An 18,315-nucleotide genomic window follows, 5' to 3' on the forward strand; every position below is an offset into this window, starting at 1 on the left:
TACTTTAAAAAAGTTTTAAAAATTAAGATAATGTTACATATCAGCTATAAAACATTCTTTTAGATATGAAAAACAATGAAGTTCAATATGTGATGTTTAAAAAACCTGTGTTAGTTTTTGCTAAGAAAAAACAAAAACTCTGATGACTTAATGGCTTATAACAACAAGTATTTATTTCTTGTTCACGTGACATAAGCTTTAAGGGTTGATTACAGCTAGGTATGGCAGGGCTAGTCTGAATTTGACTGGTTTGGCCATGGCTGGCTTTGGCTGTATGTTCTTTCCGTTCCCAGGCTAAGTCACCTACCTCCCAGCCAAACTATGTAACAGTATTTATAACTTATGCTCAGATGTGGCATACCTCATGTCCACTTACAACCCATTGGCAAAGCATGTCTGTGGCAAGCCCAAAGTCAGTGATGAGCAGATGCATAACCCTGCTGTATCCTGCTGTATCAAAGCAGTGGAATGTAGAATAGATTAACATGAAATGTGCTAACTGGTGTCACTTTAGCCTTAGGGCCACAAATCACTAGCAGGCCTGTAGCACAGCTTGACAATTCCACCATGCTTGCCTGGTCCATTCACTTTCCCACCCTCAGAGTCTGATAGTTTTACACATTCTCCCCTTTCCTTAAACCTTTAAGATGCTTCTTCCCCCTTCTCTGCCCTTGACTCTTATTTTACTCAGAAAATAGAAACAATTAAGAGTTACTTATCTTCCCACTCTCAAATCTACTAATCAGTCTGCACCTGTATCCATTTATTTTGCCTTGTCTTCTATTAACAGTGGCTGAACTGTTGCTGTTCCCATTGAAGATCTTCTCCTCCATTTGTTCCTTAGATCCCGTTCTCTATCTCCTATTCAAGAGCTTTGTTCATGCCATTATCCCCTCTGTCTCTTGCATCAGTTTTTCCCACTCTACTGGATCATTCCCATCAGGTTACAAACATGCTCTAATATATTCCATCTTAAACACAAAAAGGAAGCTCTGACTACTGGCCTATTTCTCTGCTCCCCTTTACAGCAAAACTCTTCCACTGAGTTGTCTATAGCTTCTGTTTCTTCTTCCTCACCTTCCATTTTCTCCTTAACCTACCATGCTGTAGCCCTTACTATTTCCTTGAAACTCCTGGTAGGTGATCTCTGCCTTGTCGAATTTAGTGTTCTCATCCTATATGACCCCTTAGCAGCATTTGATATAGTTGATCCTTCCCCCTTTCTTGAAATGCGTCCTTCACATGGCTTCTGGGAAAACACATTTTCTTAGTTTCCTCATACCGCTTTTACTTTTTCTTCTCAATCTTCTTTGCTGGCTCTTCCTCCTCTTCCCATGTCCTAAATTGCCCATTCCCTGCCTGTGTTCACTTACCTATCTGCTTTCTCTGTCTAGGTACCCTTATTGAGTCATTATGTATGCTCTATATACTCATGAATCTCAAATTTTTATCCCTAGCTTTTTCCTTTACTCTGACCTCCAGGTTTGTTTGAGCTTATTTCATATCTCCTACTAGACATATAGTAAGTATCTTCAGTCCCAGGCTTGGTTCTCCCTCAGTGTTCTTCATTTCAGCAAATGGATCACCATTCACCAAGTTGTTCAAGGCCAAAGTTATCTTTAACTCCTTTTTTCCTCATACCCTACATCCAATGTATGAGTCCTGTTTGATCTGCCTTTCAAACAGATCAAGAATTGATTACTTCTCCCCACTTCTACTACCAACAACTCCAAGCAAATCTCTGACCTGAGCTACTACATTAGCCACCTAACTGGTATCTTTACTTCTATTCTTTACCCTACTGCATACAGCAGGAAGAGAGACCTTTTAAAAGCTTAAATCAGGTCATATTGCTCTCTTGCTCAAAACACTTCAGTGGCTTTTTATTTTACTCAGAATAAAATCCAGAATTCCTCTTATGGCCAAAGTCATGGCATGATCTCACCCTTACCTTTCTCTCTGATCTCGTCTCTCTGGCTTTGTCTGACTTTACTCTAGGTACACTGGCCTTCTTGGCATTTCCACCCTAACCAAGCTTGTTCCCACCTTAGAGGCTTTTCACTTAACATTTCTTCTTCCTGAAACACTCTTCCTCCAGATCGTCACATAGTCCCACCTCCATCAGGTCTGTGCTTAATGTCCACTTTGCAGATAAGCCTCCATTACCAACCTAAGTAAAATATTTGCTTCTCTCTACAGTCCTACTCTGCCTACTTCCCACTAAACAAAAAACTCTGGTGTAGACATCATATGCAGGGTGATTGAAGTCCACTGTTTTGCTTCGGTGATTTTCATTTGATATTTGAGCTGTTAATGCTGAATTGGGATCTGTGTTGACTGCTAACATTCCAAGTATCAAATGAATTTATTTGACCAGTACAGAGCTTACCTTGTATCTGAATTTGCCATAGTCTGTAAAAGCCATTGAAGAGAATTTGCAGAGCTTGTCAACTTTAGTTTTAAGTTGTTTGTTTTTAAGAAAAAAGTTGAGAGGATTTTAATTTAAACTCTTTTACTTTTGGCTAAAACAGTCCTCTTTTTGGATAGGGTTGTTTTTCTTGTTCAAGCACATGGTGTGATGAGGGTAGAAGAGAAAATACCAGCCTTACCAGTTAGATCATCAGACTCAAACTTGGTGATCATTAGAGTATTTAAAAATAAAAATTAAAACAACAACAGCCCATTGCCCTCGAGATTTTGATTCATGGCAACCCATGTGCTATAGAGTAGAACTGCTCTCATAGGGTTTTCTCGGCTGTAGTCTTTACAGAAGCAAATTGCTGGATCTTTCTTCCACAGCACTGCTGGGTGGGTTCGAACCATCAACCTTTAGGCTAGTAGTTGAGTGCAAACCGTTTGAGCCATCCAGGGACCTTTTTGGGGTATCAGGTATCTAAATATCTCATATTTTATAATTTGAATTATATAGAAGAGAAAGATATTTTATCTTCTATTTTTAGTATAATATTGAATGTCCTGATTAATCCCAGCCCCCCCACCCCAGTTTCTATGAATGTTTAGGCTGTTTTCAATTGCCATATGTTTATGTAGTAACATGTATTAAAAGACAGTTTCTAATATCCAAATAGTATGAGAGAGTTATTTTACATTACATATGCATTTTCCTTTAATCAGATTGATGCTAACAAAGACCGATTGGTGACTCTGGAAGAGTTTTTAAGAGCTACAGAAAAAAAAGAATTCTTGGAGCCAGAGAGCTGGGAGGTAATAGAACCTACTTTAAATGGGATGTATAGTTTAAGAAATTCTACATCAGTGTACCTAGTTTTTACTTACACTCCCCGTTATGTTCACATGTATAGCCTTACTAGTATTATCTTTTTATACAAAATGTCAATATGAAGTAATACACTTGATTTTTTGAAAAGCTTTTGGCAATTGATTATTTTGTAATCACAGTATATGTAATTAGAAATCATCTTGAAAACTATACTTTTTCTAAGTGTAAAATAATGTTCATTATTGAAGATTAGAAATATAGGTGCATTTAAAGAATAAATTAGAAGTCACCTGTAAAGACGCTTAAATTATACAATGTGTTATTTCTATTTGGAAATACAGGCAGTCCCTGGATTACGGATAAGCTCTGTTCCTAAGTCTGTCTTTAAGTTGAATTTGTACATAAGTTGGAACAGTTGGGTGTAGTTCATATCTAACGTCAGTTAGTCAAATGTTTGTCTTAATATATAGTATATAGTTTGTTTTAGTATATAGTATATAATGTACCTTTCTGTGTATAAGAGATGTTAAACAATCACTTCCAGATACACTAAAACCTCTTTAACATAATAAATACGGTAATAATAATAATGTTTTGATGTGTTTCGCAAAGTTAGTGCCTTTTTTTTTATTATAAACCATTGTACATACTTCGAATTTTTAATAGGCTTTGTGGGGGTTGGTTCATAACTGCAGGTCGTACGTAAGTCGGATGTTCATAACCCAGAGATAGAACTACCCTCAAGGTGAATGAACATTTTTTAGTTTCTCAATATACCTTGCCAAATTGCTCCAGAAAGATATACCAATTTTTAACATAGTCAACTGTGTATAAATGAGTGCATAGACAATTTTTAAAAGAATCATTGAATGGTACTGACCAGTATAGATTGAAATTGTCTTTTTCTACATAAAATATAAGATAAAAATATTAACATTTTAATTAGCTTTTTAATTGTCCAGAAAATAGTTTGAGATAGGGTGACCAACCATCCTGGCTTACCTGGTACTAAGGGGTTTCTGGGCTGTAGGGCTTTTCAGTGCTAAAAGCAGGACAGTTCCAGGCAGACTGAAACAACTACTCATACTAGTTTGAGATCAAAGAAATCAGCTTTGTTTTATTTTAAGTTTTATTTTAACATTTGAAATACTTCTGGACTTTTGTGAAGAAGAAGAATGCTAACATAATTTAAATGTACATTCCTGTTAGTGCTTCTGGTGAACTAGAAGATTCATAGCTAATTCTAAATTTTTTTTAATTTGACATAATTTCAGATTTACATAAAAGCTTTAAGAATAAACAAGGAATTTTGGAATACCTTTCGCCTAGATTTCCCATTTTACTACATTTGCTTTATCTCTCTATTTTTTTGTCTTCCCCTCTTTATATGTGTGTGTGTGTGTATATAAAACTGTATATTAATATTCAGTTTTTTTACCCATTTAAGAGTAAGTTTCACATGATGCTGCTTTAACCCTAAATACGTTAACATGTATTTCCTATGAACTAGGATTTTCTCTTCCATAATTACAGTAAATTATCAATATCAGGAAATTAATACTAAAACATTACTATTCTCAATCTTCAGACCTTATTGATAGTTTGTTAATTTTCCCTATAATGTCCTTACAGGGCAAAAGAAAATCCAAGGTCATCTATTGAATTCTGTTGTCATGTCTGTTTATCAGTTACGTTGAGTCAATTTTGACTCATAGATTGTCAGAGCAGAACTGTGCTCCATAAAGTTTTCGGTGGGTGACTTTTCAAAAGTAGATCACCAGGCCTTTCCTCTGAGGTGCCTCTGGGTGGACTCAAACCTCACCTTTAGGTTAGCAACTGAACACATCAACTGTTTGCACCACCCAGGAACTCCTTTAGTCTCGCTTAATCTGAAACAGTGCCTGAGTCTTTCTTTGTATTTTACAGCATTGACATTTTTGAAGAGTACAAACCATTTATTTTGTAGAATGTACCTCTGTTTGAGTTTGTCCGATGTTTCCTCATGATTCCTACCTTTGATGGAATAAACAGAAGGAGTGCTATGTTCTCCTCAGGGTATCACATCAGGAAGCACATGCTGTTGATTATTCCCGTAACTGGCAACGTTAACTCTGATTATGTGGTTCAGGTGATGTCTAACAGGTTGCCTCACGGTAAAGTCACTATTTTACTTTTTGTCATTAAAGAAGTATCTTATCTGACCCACCATACTCCCAGAATCAGAAGTCAGCTTTTTTGATTCATTTGACATTCTATCGAAAGTATTTCTGCATAATATTTGTAAGCATAGTTTTAATAACTATGGAGGCACTTAACCATTCTCTCAGGGTTAGACATTTAACTCATCTCCAGTCTTTAACTGTTATTATAAAAAGTGCGGCTATCAACACATTTTCATATAAAGCTTTTTATGTGTTTAGGTGTATTTTATAGGACAGATTTTCAATGTAGCATTACCAAGGCCAAGAGGCTATTTTTGAAGGATGTTGATATACTTTGCAAAAATGCTTTTTATAAGTTTTACCTATTTATATTTCCAACAATAAAAAATGAGAGTTCTCATTATCCACGAAATTTAAAATCCATTGATGATCCTAGCCAGAGTCTATTATTATTATGACAGTTGACAAATGGTGATTTTCTAGTCCCATCATTCCTTTGACATTTATGAGTTGGCTTTCTACTGTAAGGAAAAACTATCCTCTCATCTGTCCATCTGCCTGTCCACCCGCCTGTCAGTCCGTCCATCCATCCATCCGTCCATCCATCTATCCACCTATCCACCTACCTACCTATATCAATGTGGGCTCATGGATTCTTATTTTATTCAGTAGGCTCTAATCCTTGCTTTCATTATTTTGATGCTCAGATTGTCTCAGATTTGGCCAGTGAGAGTTTCTTCACTTTGGCTTTTGTGTCCTTCTGACGTGTTCATCATTCTTTGAAGACTTCCTTATTCTCTAGCATAACAAGATGTTCAAGGCTCGTCTTATCTTTCCCTACCCCACTCCTGGAGTCAGCCCTTCTCTTAGGAAGCCTTGGTTGCTTTTAGTGGAGACTGATATTATAGAACAAGATCTGGCACTGGATGTGCTCCTTGCTACTGGAGTATCATTGCTTCTAGACCTTGTCAGATAATATAGCTGGGGAATTAAAAAAGCATGTGTGTGTGTTTGTTTATATGTATGTGTATATGTACATATACATACATGTGCACACACACACATATATACACCTATACGTATCTATATTCTGTCAGTTATCTTACTTAAAATAAAAATTCTGTTAATTTGTTTCTATATGTATTCAATTTTTAGGATTTTCCCATTTTGTGGACTTTCTTTTCTTTCTTTTGAGTATGTGAAACATGAACAAGTTTCTAAAAATCAAATCTGTACAAGAAAGTTTATTCAGAAAATGTCATTTCTCTTTCCATATTTTCTTTGTGCTTTCCACCCAATTCTTACCCTTGAAGTACCAATTTTATTAGTGTCTGAGTTTCCTTTTGCTCAAATATTTTCTCTTTTCCTCTTTCTTACTGAAAAGGTATCATGTTAGAGATTTTCTTTTGCACTTTGCTAATCATAGAATTTTAAAGCTGAATCATACCTTATTGTTGTATTTCTAAGATTATCTTTCCTCATTTTTTTTTCTTTTAGACATTGGATCAGCAACAGTTCTTCACAGAGGAAGAACTGAAAGAATATGAAAATCATATCTCTTTACAAGAAGATGAACTTAGGAAGAAGGCAGATGAGCTTCAGAAACAAAAAGAAGAGTTACAACGCCAGCACGACCAACTTCAGGCTCAGAAGATGGAATTTCATCAGGTGGTATTTTGTAAAACGACTGTGGCATTAAAAAGTATTTTAATGCGCTTTACTGAAAGTCAGTATTTTTGTAATAGAATATTTCAAAATACTATTAGTTATATAGTATTTTTTTAATTGCTATGTTTTTATGTTAAATATTAATCTAAATGTTTTAGAGTTTGAATATTTCATTTTGGAAAACAGTTTGTTGTGCTTTGTCAAAAATCTTAAAAGTTCTTATTTTTAAGACTTTATTTTTCCGTTCACTAGGCCGTACAGCAGATGGAACAAAAAAAATTACAACAGGGAATTCCTCCATCAGGGCCAGCTGGAGAACTGAAATTTCAGCCACGTATGTAATTTTGTTTGTTTGTCTGTTTAAGGATATAAACAATTAAATAAATTGAAACCCACATTTGTTACAAATATAATTTTAAATTATTAAGATTTAAGTTACTTTTTATGTATTTGTAGACTTATATTACAGAAAAATGAGAAGTCCTCTGAAATGTTTATGCATCAGCACATATCAAATGCAGTATAACTTGATAGCCATATTTGTAGTGAAATGGTTTATTTCAACATTATTCATAATTCTTCCTAATCAAGTTGTATTGATCTTTCCAGTGAACATTTTTTAAGTTGTAGTCTATAATTAACCAAGCATATTAAAAAACAAATACTCAATATATCTATATATAAAAGGAACATTCAGAATAAACGAAGATGCTTCTAAAATGAGAGCATATTTTTTTTGACACAGACATTTAAAGTCAGAAGTCCACCAGGACCTGGAAGAAAACGGTTAACTCAGCATCTGTTTCGTCTTTTTACCTCCCTTCCTTTTTCTTTGCTCAGTAAATATCTTAAAATATATTTGGAATAAAGAAAGATACCTTTGAAATGAGAACACATTTTTTTTTTTGGACACAGATATTTAAGGACTGAAGTCTACCAGAATAAGAAAAAAACTTAATATCTGCTCTCACCTTCATACCTTCCTTCCTTTTTTTTGCTCTCCTTCACTGATTGAATTAAGTGGCCTTGTGGCATAATTTAAGGAGTCTATCAGTAATTATTTAAGTGAGAATCTCTGCCTATTGCTTTTGAAATAAATTGGTGTCTCTTTACTCATGAAGATAGATACTCTTTCATGAGTACTTATCCTCTCTCAAAAAACTTCGGTATTAACAATTCTTCCCCTAAGTAGGCTTAGTATTCACTGGTAACTTTTTCCTACTTTTAACAACCTTACCTGTCTAAAAATTCTTCAACTGAAGGGCTTTTACTACTGCTTCAGATCATTTTTCATTCATATTTTTGCTTTATTACTTTATCATTTACGATTAGGTTTAGCTACATGTAACGTAAAAACCAAAGATAATAGTGGTTTAAACTAAATAGGAGTTTTTCTCTCTTACATAAAAGAAATCTAGAAGTATGTGGTGTCCAGATTCCTATCTTTCTGCTCTGCTATCCTCATTGCGTGTTTTTTATCCTCAAAGTACCTCACTGTCTTTGCTGCTTGAGCTGGTGAGGAAGGGCAAGAAAAGGAGCTTTCCTCAGTTGAAGCGGCTTCCTTTTAGGTAATTTTCCCAAGAACTACACAACGCTAAAACTTACATACATCCCCTTGCCAGAACTGAGTCACTTGGCCACACCTAACTGCAGAGGAAGCTGAGAAATCCGTGTGTTAATAAGACCAGTTAAAAGTTGTTATTAGGTGCCGTAGAGTCGATTTTGGCTCATAGTGACCCCATGTGACAAAGTAGAGCTGTCCCATAGAGTTTTCTTGGTTGTAATTTTTACAGAAACAGATTGCCAGGTCTTTCCCTCGTGGAGATACTGGGTGCATTTGAACCACCAACCTGTGGGTTAGCAGCTGAGCACTTAGCGGTTTGTGCCACCAGGGTGCCTTTACAATACTGTAAGTAAGAAGGGAAAAAGGAATGTTTGATAAGCAACTTTCAGTTTTAACCGCAATCAGCCTTGTTGGCTACCTAAATCTCTAGGTCCATTCTTCAGAAAATACCCATTTCACATCCTCCCCCCTCCAAAGGAAGCCCCTTAAATCCAATTTATTATTGCATATAGCTCAAAGTCCGTAGTATCTAGATGTAGTCTCCTCTGTCTTGTTAGGATGTATTTCCTTGTGTTTTGGCCATTTACAAACTAAAAGGCAATACTTCTGTCCCAAGGGTACCATATGCATAATGGTGGTATAAGTGTAGGGTAACTACAATAAAACCTACCTTTTAGAAAAGGCAAGAATGGGAAACATAGCTATCACTGATCCATAGCAATTAAATACTGCTTGGCAAAAATAGCAAGGACTTTTTACTCTGTCCATGAATATATATTCCTTGGTTTACCCATAAGACAACCCCTGATTCAACTTTCTGGGAAGAATGTTGTTGTTGTTAGGTGCTATTGAATCGGTTCCGACTCAAAGTGATCCTATGCACAACAGAACAAATCCCTGCCCGGTCCTGTACCATCCTCACAATCATTGTCATGCTTGAGCTCACTGTTGCAGCCACTGTGTCAGTCCATCTTTTTGAGGGTCTTACTCTTTTCCGCTGACCCTGTACTTTGCCAAGCATTATGTCTTTCTCCAGAGACTGATCCCTTCTGGCAACATGTCCAAAGTATGTAAGACACAGTCTCACCATCCCTGCTTCTAAGGAGCATTCTGGTTGTACTTCTTCTAAGACAGATTTGCTCATTCTTTTGACAGTCCATGGTATATTCAATATTCTTCACCAACACCACAATTCAAAGATGTCAATTCTAATGTTCAGAGGGGTCTTTAGCTTTGCCCTGGGGGAAGTTTTTATTGTTCATTAACATTTATTGTCCATTAATTTTCGATAGAAAGTATACCCTTCTAGGGGACCACAGCTTTAGCAGTTCACTTCCTGTTTGTATGGGTTTGAAGGCTCAGGGATTATTTTAGATAGTTAATAGTTGCAAACTGTTGTAGGTCAGGTTTGGGGTTTTTATTTGTTTTTGTTTTGTTTTTTGACAAAATGACTTCCTAAAAACTTAGGAAGTTTCTAGGCTGTTTTCTTCAATCGTTTCCATGAGTAACCATAGTAAAGAACTTGCCAAAATATTAATAGCTTTCAACACTGAAGAACTTCATCTTTTGCTTGGCAGCCTCTTTGCTCTCCCCATTCCCTTGGGTCTTAAATGAATGGTACCTAACTGAGACCGTTTTAAACTATAGGCTTGGATGGGATGGCCACAGTCTTAATCTGGTCTTTTTCCCAAGGATGGCTCCTATTAGCAGAAAGATTCTTAAGGGAAAGTTCTTGAAAAAAAGTTGAAGAAGCTGCTAAAGCTGCTTTCTTAGAGCCTTATAAAAACAGTTTTAGCTTGAAGTACAGAAATAGCTGAACTTTTCAGTTCTTCAGGACTCCGTATTTGGGACTCTTGTCAATTTATATTGTAAACAGAGAGCAATTCCCTCAGCAAAGCTATATTCTCTTGCATCTCTGCAGACTTGTTAACTTAGCCTGAGTCACGTCTCTCATGTAGGACTTTGCTGAAAAAGGCAGGAAGCAGCCACACATGCTAGCATTCAGTTCTACCACCACTTTCTCTAACACCTTAACTTCAGTTGGCATGAGGTCTCATTGCCCAAAGCCCTACCTCCTCAACTAAGCCAACACCATGTTTAAGATTCTTTCTCTTGCTCTGTACCCTACTTCTGGCTATCAAAAATTCTGTGTAGGTTAGGATTCTTGGCTGTAGGCAACAAAATTATCTTTAGCTATTAAACAGAAAGGGATTTATTGAGAGGGATAGATAGATCACAGAATCTTTGGGAGGGCTGAAGAAACAGAACCTAGGCTGAGCTTCTAGGAACCACATCGCAAGAATGGACCACCAAAGGAGCTGCTTCTTCTGGAACAATCAAGAAACTGCCTTCCAGATCAGGAAGCTGCCTACTGGACTAGGAAGCCGTGAACAATTGCCAGCTCCTGAACCACAGCACCTCTGCCACCCTTTGTGCCAGCAAAATTGGATACCTCATGTCCTGCCTCTCTCCCCATGTAACTCGATTCTGAGTAAAAGTCTTATTCAAGTGAGTGCATTTGATGGATGGGACCAATCACATCTGGAACCCTAGCTACAAGGGCAATTGGGATATGTAGTGTTTGACTTTTCAACCTCCCTAGTACAGGAATGTATGTCTGAAGCTGTTGAGTGAACTAATCTACCATAATACCTCATAATTTTGTTTCTCTTAACCACAATAATTGAAAAAATTTTTTACAAGTTTTTAAATGATCATTGCATACTCCTCCATACATACTTCAGATTTATTCTTAAATCATGGATCCCCAAAATTAAATATAACAATCTACAGAAGTTCTGCTTATGTAAAGCTTAAATTAAAAAAAAGAAAACCAAAACCACTCAACATAGTAGTAGTGCTATGTTTCTTTAGAGATGGAGAAAAATCCCTACCTCTATTGTCTGAATCGTAGGAAATTCTCTGGTACATCCTTTTGTCAATGACTTCTATCTATGACCAGAAAGTGTGATAAGACAGGAATTCTAGGGTAAACTTTTTTAGATGGTGGACTGGTGTTAAATCAGAAAGTAGTGGGAGGAGAACTTAGAGCATTTTCTTGAAGTGCTTTTTCTGGCATGAATAGATAATAAATAGGTGGATATTAATGTAGATGTACCTTACAGTTTCTGACCAGTTATTATAATTTATATTATTCAAAAAAGAATGACTGGCCTAAAATTATTTATGGACTTAAGGAATTCCAGTTCTTGTGAGTACTGGGCATTTGTGAGTGAATATTATTTCTGAGAGAATTGCTAATGGTATTCTTTCCAGCTCTGTTATAAAGTATGGGCCTTATGTTTAATTTATGCTGTTCTACTTCATACTTCTTGAGAAATAGTCATTAATTTATCTTACATTTTTTTTTTAGTGGTATGTACTATTAGTAATTTGGAACTTTGTTTTCTATATGAATTTTCCTGAGGCATATAAATGTTGGATATATATAATTAAAATTAGATTTTAAAAAGTGATGATCCTCTAGAATATTTAACTCTCACTTAAAGAAAATTATGATTTAGATGTAGTCATCCTCTGAAACTTGGCTATGCATTTTTTTAAACCAAGATTTGTTTGCAATAGTATGGTTTTTCATGCTAATTGAACAGATTTGTGTTACTATAAGCCTAAATGCAAATCTGTTTTTCACATGAGGAAAAATATAAAAGAAAAATTTAGCGTTTTGTGATAATGTGATTTTTAAGATAGAATAGCCAGTAGAAGAGGGAGTAAAGAAATCTAGAGAGAAAACCCAGTTCTGGTTGGTGCATGAATTTTAATCTTTGCTTTATAGCTGTGCAGTACAATCAAGAAGAAATAGAAAAAGAACCAGAGTTAGATGACGAACTTCATCGTTTCCATGCAAGATTTTTATCCCCTGAAGAACCTGCTAGAGAAGTCCACCTTCACCCTTAACCACTGTGCCTCAACTTAATACTTTTTTAATTCACTTGTTTTTGTTGGAATTTGGAGAATAAGATGTATTAAGTAAAATGCAAACATGACTTTCTTGTTTCTTGTAAGTGATATAATGGGAAGATTGTAATTATAATTTGTCGATAACTGAATTTATATTCATCTCTCTTCATTTAATTTTATTTTCATGGTGTGAGATTTGAAGGAAACCGTATATTTTCTTGCTTTTTTTTTTTTTTAAACAAACTATGATTAGTAGGATTGCCTTCTTTTCCTCTTCTTTAAATTTCCTCTTTTAGAATGAATAGTTAGCTATGAATTAGTAACCATTCTTGGAGACTCTAAGAACTGAGCTAGAACAAGCAACAGTAGCAAGGGGTGAAGACACTGAATTGAAAAATTTAGATCAATGGTTTCCAGCACTGCCAACCTGTTTATTGAGACAAAAGCAAAACCAAACCAAACCAATGAAACCTTTGATTTAATTTTAGTAATTTAGATTTTTCAAAAATTGTCTATAGGCTTATGTAGAAAAGCAACTACATTTCATGTTTACAGATGTCTACAGCTTTCACTGCAGAGCTTTTAGTATACATTTAATTGATGTCACTCACCCTCTTGGTGAGGTTGGATGCAACAGACCAGCTTGGTTGTCAGCCAGCCCTTGACCGTTTACTTTTCCCTACATACCCATCCTTCTGGTTGCCCTCAAAGTTTTGCATGGCTGTGTAAATAAGCTTTGTTTTGTTTATAATCTACTGCATGGAATAGATTTCACTTTGGCTGTGCAGAGTTGCCTATCTCCTTTTGTTTTATCCTTAGTGAATACGTATATTTTGCAAGACTTCCCAGGTTTATGACTATGTATATCTTATAATTAAAGTGTTGAAATATCTATTTTACAATTCTTACAATTTTGTTATTTCAAGGAACTTTTTAAAATGAGCAATGAGTATCTTCCACACGATTTTAAAGTTATGACTTGTCTGAGTGCTTTAAAAGTGAGAGAGGAAAAAAATATAATTTTATCTAGTTCTCTTTGCCATCTCTCATGAGTCATTGTATTTAGCGTATTATTTTTGTTCCCTTTTAGTCCATCTTAAATGTTCATTTTTAGTGATAGCGGAGTATGTGTCATCTAATTAAATTCCTACCCTCACTTTAGATTTCCTGTTTAAGGGGTATGAAATACATATACAACCCATGCTGGCCGGCCTGTATTTGTTTTGCACTATGTTGCTTTGCATATTTTGCTGTCCACTGTTACGCTTCATTTGTTTAAGTGATTTGGATTTGCTTTACTCTTGATTTTTACCCTTTCTGTTCTTGGTGTAACTACTTTCTAAAATATTTCCTTATTGGGATAGTGATGTCTTAAAGATAATTCCCTTTTTAAAACATTTGCCCTGTCTCTTAATTTTTTAAACATTTTTATAGCAATATTGAAGCATTTTTGTGAAACATAATTCACAACTTTTATCATCTTTGTTTAGGGATTCCTTCTTGTGATGCGTTGAGTGATGTACCTTAGAATTTGCATCTTAATTTTTTCTGACTAAATCTCAGTTCTAATCCTGTATGCATTTCTTATTTCCCTTGCTATGCATGTATTTTTATTCTCTTTGGTGTTCATAGTATGTTTCAAGAAGACTGGAGGTTGACCTTGAGGAAAAGAAAACCACCTTTGCAGAAAAGTCAGCTTTTCTAGCACTAGTTAGATGAGCCAGGCAATCGTTCTTGGAGTGGCTTCTGAGCACTGTGAAGAGTGCTTTTAATTTTTTAAATTTCTAACGCATGGGTAGGATCCTTGACTCCTGATGCTTTACCTTTGACAGAGTCAGCAAGGTTGTGGTGCAAATGCCTGGTTAGAGCATAGCATTCAGACCCCGATGAATGTCCTTTGTTCAATTCTTTGGCTTTTTTGTACCCTCCATAAAAAATAATCATTTTTAAAATAAACTGAAGCCCATCTATTGTACCTTGTGCATCCTAGCAGACATTTTGTATCTTGAAGTTGTTAATAAAGGGAAAAAAATTGTTTGGTACAGAAAGACCAGGGACCTGAATTCAGTAATGTCTGATTAGAAAAACAGTTTACTGTTTCATTACTTTTGCCTGGACGATTCTGAGATTTAATAAAGTTCTTCTGCCTCTGTGTACTCTTCCACTTTCCCACTTTTGGATTGACTTGCCCTGGACTTGATCTGCATTTCTAATATGCCTCCCTCATCACTGGAGAAAGCTTTGAGGTATGCAGGGTGTTGTAGCACCCTTGTCAGCTACCTTCAAGTATCATAACCATCAACTTCATGGGGGTAATAATCAGACCTTTCAAATAAACTCCCCTTCCCTCACAATCCCAAGCAATTTATCTTTTCTCTAATTAAGACTCGGAGGTAACTTTATTAACCCTGTGGTGGTTTTCTTAAAGATTTATATAAAAGGTAAAACAGAGGGTAATTGTTTTAAGGACAACAATTTCAAGCCAGAAATTCAAGGCTATAGTGACAGTTTCATTCTTATGCGATGACTCTGGTGACTGTGATATAAGCCAGATAGTTCTGTCTGCACCTTTCTATCCAGTTACAAGGCCTAAGAACGGACGAGCCCTGGAGGCCCAAAGTACTATAGACAAGGTGAAAGTAGGAGCCCATTTTTAGTCTCTTTCTCTGAAACTGTCAGTTCAGAATCTTAGTACACATGAAAATTATGAGTCCTTGCAACTTTAAAGAAGTGTCTGTATAGTTAATGCTGTCTGCCAACTTATGTACTGTATTTTTTCACAAATAACATGTCCACGTAAACAGCGCACCTACACATATAAGGCATATGTTGCGCCTAGTAAAACAGTGCACGAGGGGGTTGCATTGGTGGCAAAAGCGTGTAATGCACATGGTATTTGTGTAAAAATATGGTAGTCTCTAATTGAAGGATCTTATCTTTGGAAAGAATATATTTGTGTTTATGTGCAAGCTTGTGCCTAAAATACATCTGGATGGAAGACCATTAGCTTATTCAGTGTCTTCTGTGTAATTAAAACATGAAAAAAATTTTTTTTCATTATTGCTTTTCTGTTAATGAAAGAACCCAGTGCTGCATAATCTGTATTTTATCAATATTTATTATGTTTTTAAAACCGTTTAATGATAATGGCTTATACATTCTGTCTTAAGGTCAAGGAGCCCTGGTGGCCTAGTGGTTAAGCTCTTGGCTGCTAACCGAGAGGTTGGCGATTCGAACCCATCAGCCACTCTGTGGGAGAAAGATGTGACAGTCTGCCCCCATAAAGAATTCAGGCTTGGAAACCCTACCGGGCAGTTCTACCCTGTCCCGTAGGGTCGCTATGAGTCAGAATCGACTCAACGGCAATAGGTTTGATATTTTAAAGTCAGGATTTTAAAGACCTTTTATTTATTTGTTACTAATTGTGTGTGTTGGGGGGGGGGAGGATTTTGAAGGTTTTTTCCTCCATTTAAATGTTGAAATTAAAAATGTAACCTTTTATAAATTTGTGACTGAAACTATCCTGTTAATTTTAAACTTCATAAAGTAGTTCTACTAATCTGAAGACCACTTAGATATAATTCTTCTTGATTGATTTGGATATTTGGACTATTTTTAAAACTACAAATAATTAGTTTTTAATTTCATAGGGAATCAGAAAGATAGAGACTTTATACAAGTTTTGTTATATTTGAATGTTTTTTGAATATATGTTGTAAAAATTCTTCCAGTGCAATATTTGTTGGAAAATATTATTCTAGTCATTGTTTGTATAGGTTCATTTTCAATTGTATTAAATAAGAAATCAGAAAAATGTGTAATACTTGTTGTTATTTTCTGGGGAAAATACAAATTTAACAATATTGTAAGAATGAACTGAATGCAAAAGTGCTAACATTAGAGAATCATGGAGCCTTGGGGTTGGATTGCGCCTCAGAGATCATCTACCAACGAAGGAGCTCCTTCTGCAGCGTTCCTACTAGATGATTATTTAGGCTCTGCTTCAAGGCTTTCAGTGACAGCGGTGAAGTAGAAATCACAGTGGTTTCCCAGCTTGCCTGTAGATTGGAATCATTTAAGAGCTTCAAAAATTACTGATGCCAGGGTCCCCTCTCCAGAGATTGTGATTGAATTGGTCTGGACTGTGACTTGGGCTTTGGGATTTTTCAAAGCTCTCCAGGTGATTCTAATGTGCAGACAAGTTTGGGGAGAAGCCACATTGGGGAGCAAACTTGACGAATGCCATGAAGATTCTATAGGCATTTAGATGTCACTTCAGAAGATTTATAGCTGAACACACACACACACACACACACACACACACACAACAGTATTTGTGTAATATACAGGAAACATTTCCACTTCATTCAAGAACAATTTAATAGGAAGATATTACACTGTAGAGAGTCCTTGATGATGGTATAGTGTGAAATATTTGAGTGGCTGTCAGGACCCTGGCTCTGTCACTCTTAACCAAATGATTTTTCCCCTCTAGAGTTAGAGGGAAAAGAGTAGAAGTTGTGAAGGTTTAAACTTTTTTGCCTTCTAATTCTAAAATAATTTCAGACTTACAAAAAACTAGCAAATAATACAAAAACTTTACACATGCTCCTCACCTAGCTTCCCCAAATGTTAACATCTTATATAACCACAGTAATTATTAACATCAGAAATTAACATTGATACAATTCTATTAACTAATATGTGGACCTTATTTAAATTTTATCCCACTAATATACTTTTTCTGGGCTTGGATCCAAACCAAATCACACATTGTATTTAGGGGGGTGTGTGTGTATGTTTTCAATTATTTTGGATAAAAAGCCCCTCAGCCTTTTTTTTGTCTTTCACGACACTGACATTTTGAAGAGTACAGGCTAGTTGTTTTACAGAAGGGCCTTCAATTTGCATTTGTCTAGTTCACTGCTACTCAAAGTTTGGTCTACAGACTGGTGCTGGCCTCTGAATGGTTGTCAGAAATTGAGATCATTTACGCCTTTGGAAACTTTTATGGGGATTTAACAATTTCTCATAAAATTATAAAAATTGGAGGCTCTATGTCTTTTATAATCATTTTTATGGTATTTTACAAAATATTGGCCCTCAAAGGGTTGGAATTTTTTTTTTTTTTTTAAATAAAAAGATTCTTCATCGCAGCTAATTTGAGCAGCCCTGGTCTAGACCATGAACTTTTTTTTTTTTTTTATTAACTTTTATTGAGCTTCAAGTGAACGTTTACAAATCAAGTCAGACTGTCACATATAAGCTTATATACACCTTACTCCGTACTCCCACTTGCTCTCCCCTTAATGAGTCAGCCCTTCCAGTCTCTCCTTTCGTGACGATTTTGCCAGCTTCGAACTCTCTCTATCCTCCCATCTCCCCTCCAGACAGGAGATGCCAACACAGTCTCAAGTGTCCACCTGATATAATTAGCTCACTCTTCATCAGCAACCATGCATTTTTTGAGGGCAAGGACTGTGCCTATTCACATCCGTATCCCTTACACCTAGACTGTGCCTGCACAGAATAGATGTCCAATAAATAGTTTTCATTACTTTTTTTTGTAATTTCTCTAACTTTCTCTGGGGCGGTATGTATATGTCACACCTTTGTCAATTGCTCTTCTGAACAAGTATAGGAATTCATATGTTCCCACTGGGGACATTATTTAATGATATCGATAATGCCGGAAGAGGACTTATTTTTGGGTAGAGCTCCCTGGGGAGGTAGTAGTTGAGAGGGGCCATAATTTAGGG

General features: G+C 35.9%; 1 protein-coding gene across 3 annotated transcripts in view; it reads left to right on the forward strand.

The window, feature by feature from the left end:
* NUCB2 (nucleobindin 2) overlaps positions 1–16,343 on the forward strand; it is a 52,766-nt gene extending 36,423 nt beyond the window's left edge. The window contains exons 11-14 of one of the 3 annotated variants that reach the window (XM_049890572.1): positions 3,136–3,225; positions 6,901–7,071; positions 7,324–7,405; positions 12,432–16,343. In XM_049890572.1, the coding sequence (XP_049746529.1) occupies positions 3,136–3,225; positions 6,901–7,071; positions 7,324–7,405; positions 12,432–12,553 (465 nt within the window). In that variant the 3' untranslated portion in view covers positions 12,554–16,343. Of the gene's footprint in view, positions 1–3,135; positions 3,226–6,900; positions 7,072–7,323; positions 7,414–7,816; positions 8,333–12,431 lie in introns of those variants that run through there. The other 2 variants (XM_049890573.1, XM_049890574.1) reach the window with 2 other exon arrangements.
* Positions 16,344–18,315: the final 1,972 nt, after the last annotated feature.

The sequence above is a fragment of the Elephas maximus genome, chromosome 7 (genome assembly GCF_024166365.1).
Source record: "Elephas maximus indicus isolate mEleMax1 chromosome 7, mEleMax1 primary haplotype, whole genome shotgun sequence".
NCBI classification, from domain to species: Eukaryota; Metazoa; Chordata; class Mammalia; order Proboscidea; family Elephantidae; genus Elephas; species Elephas maximus.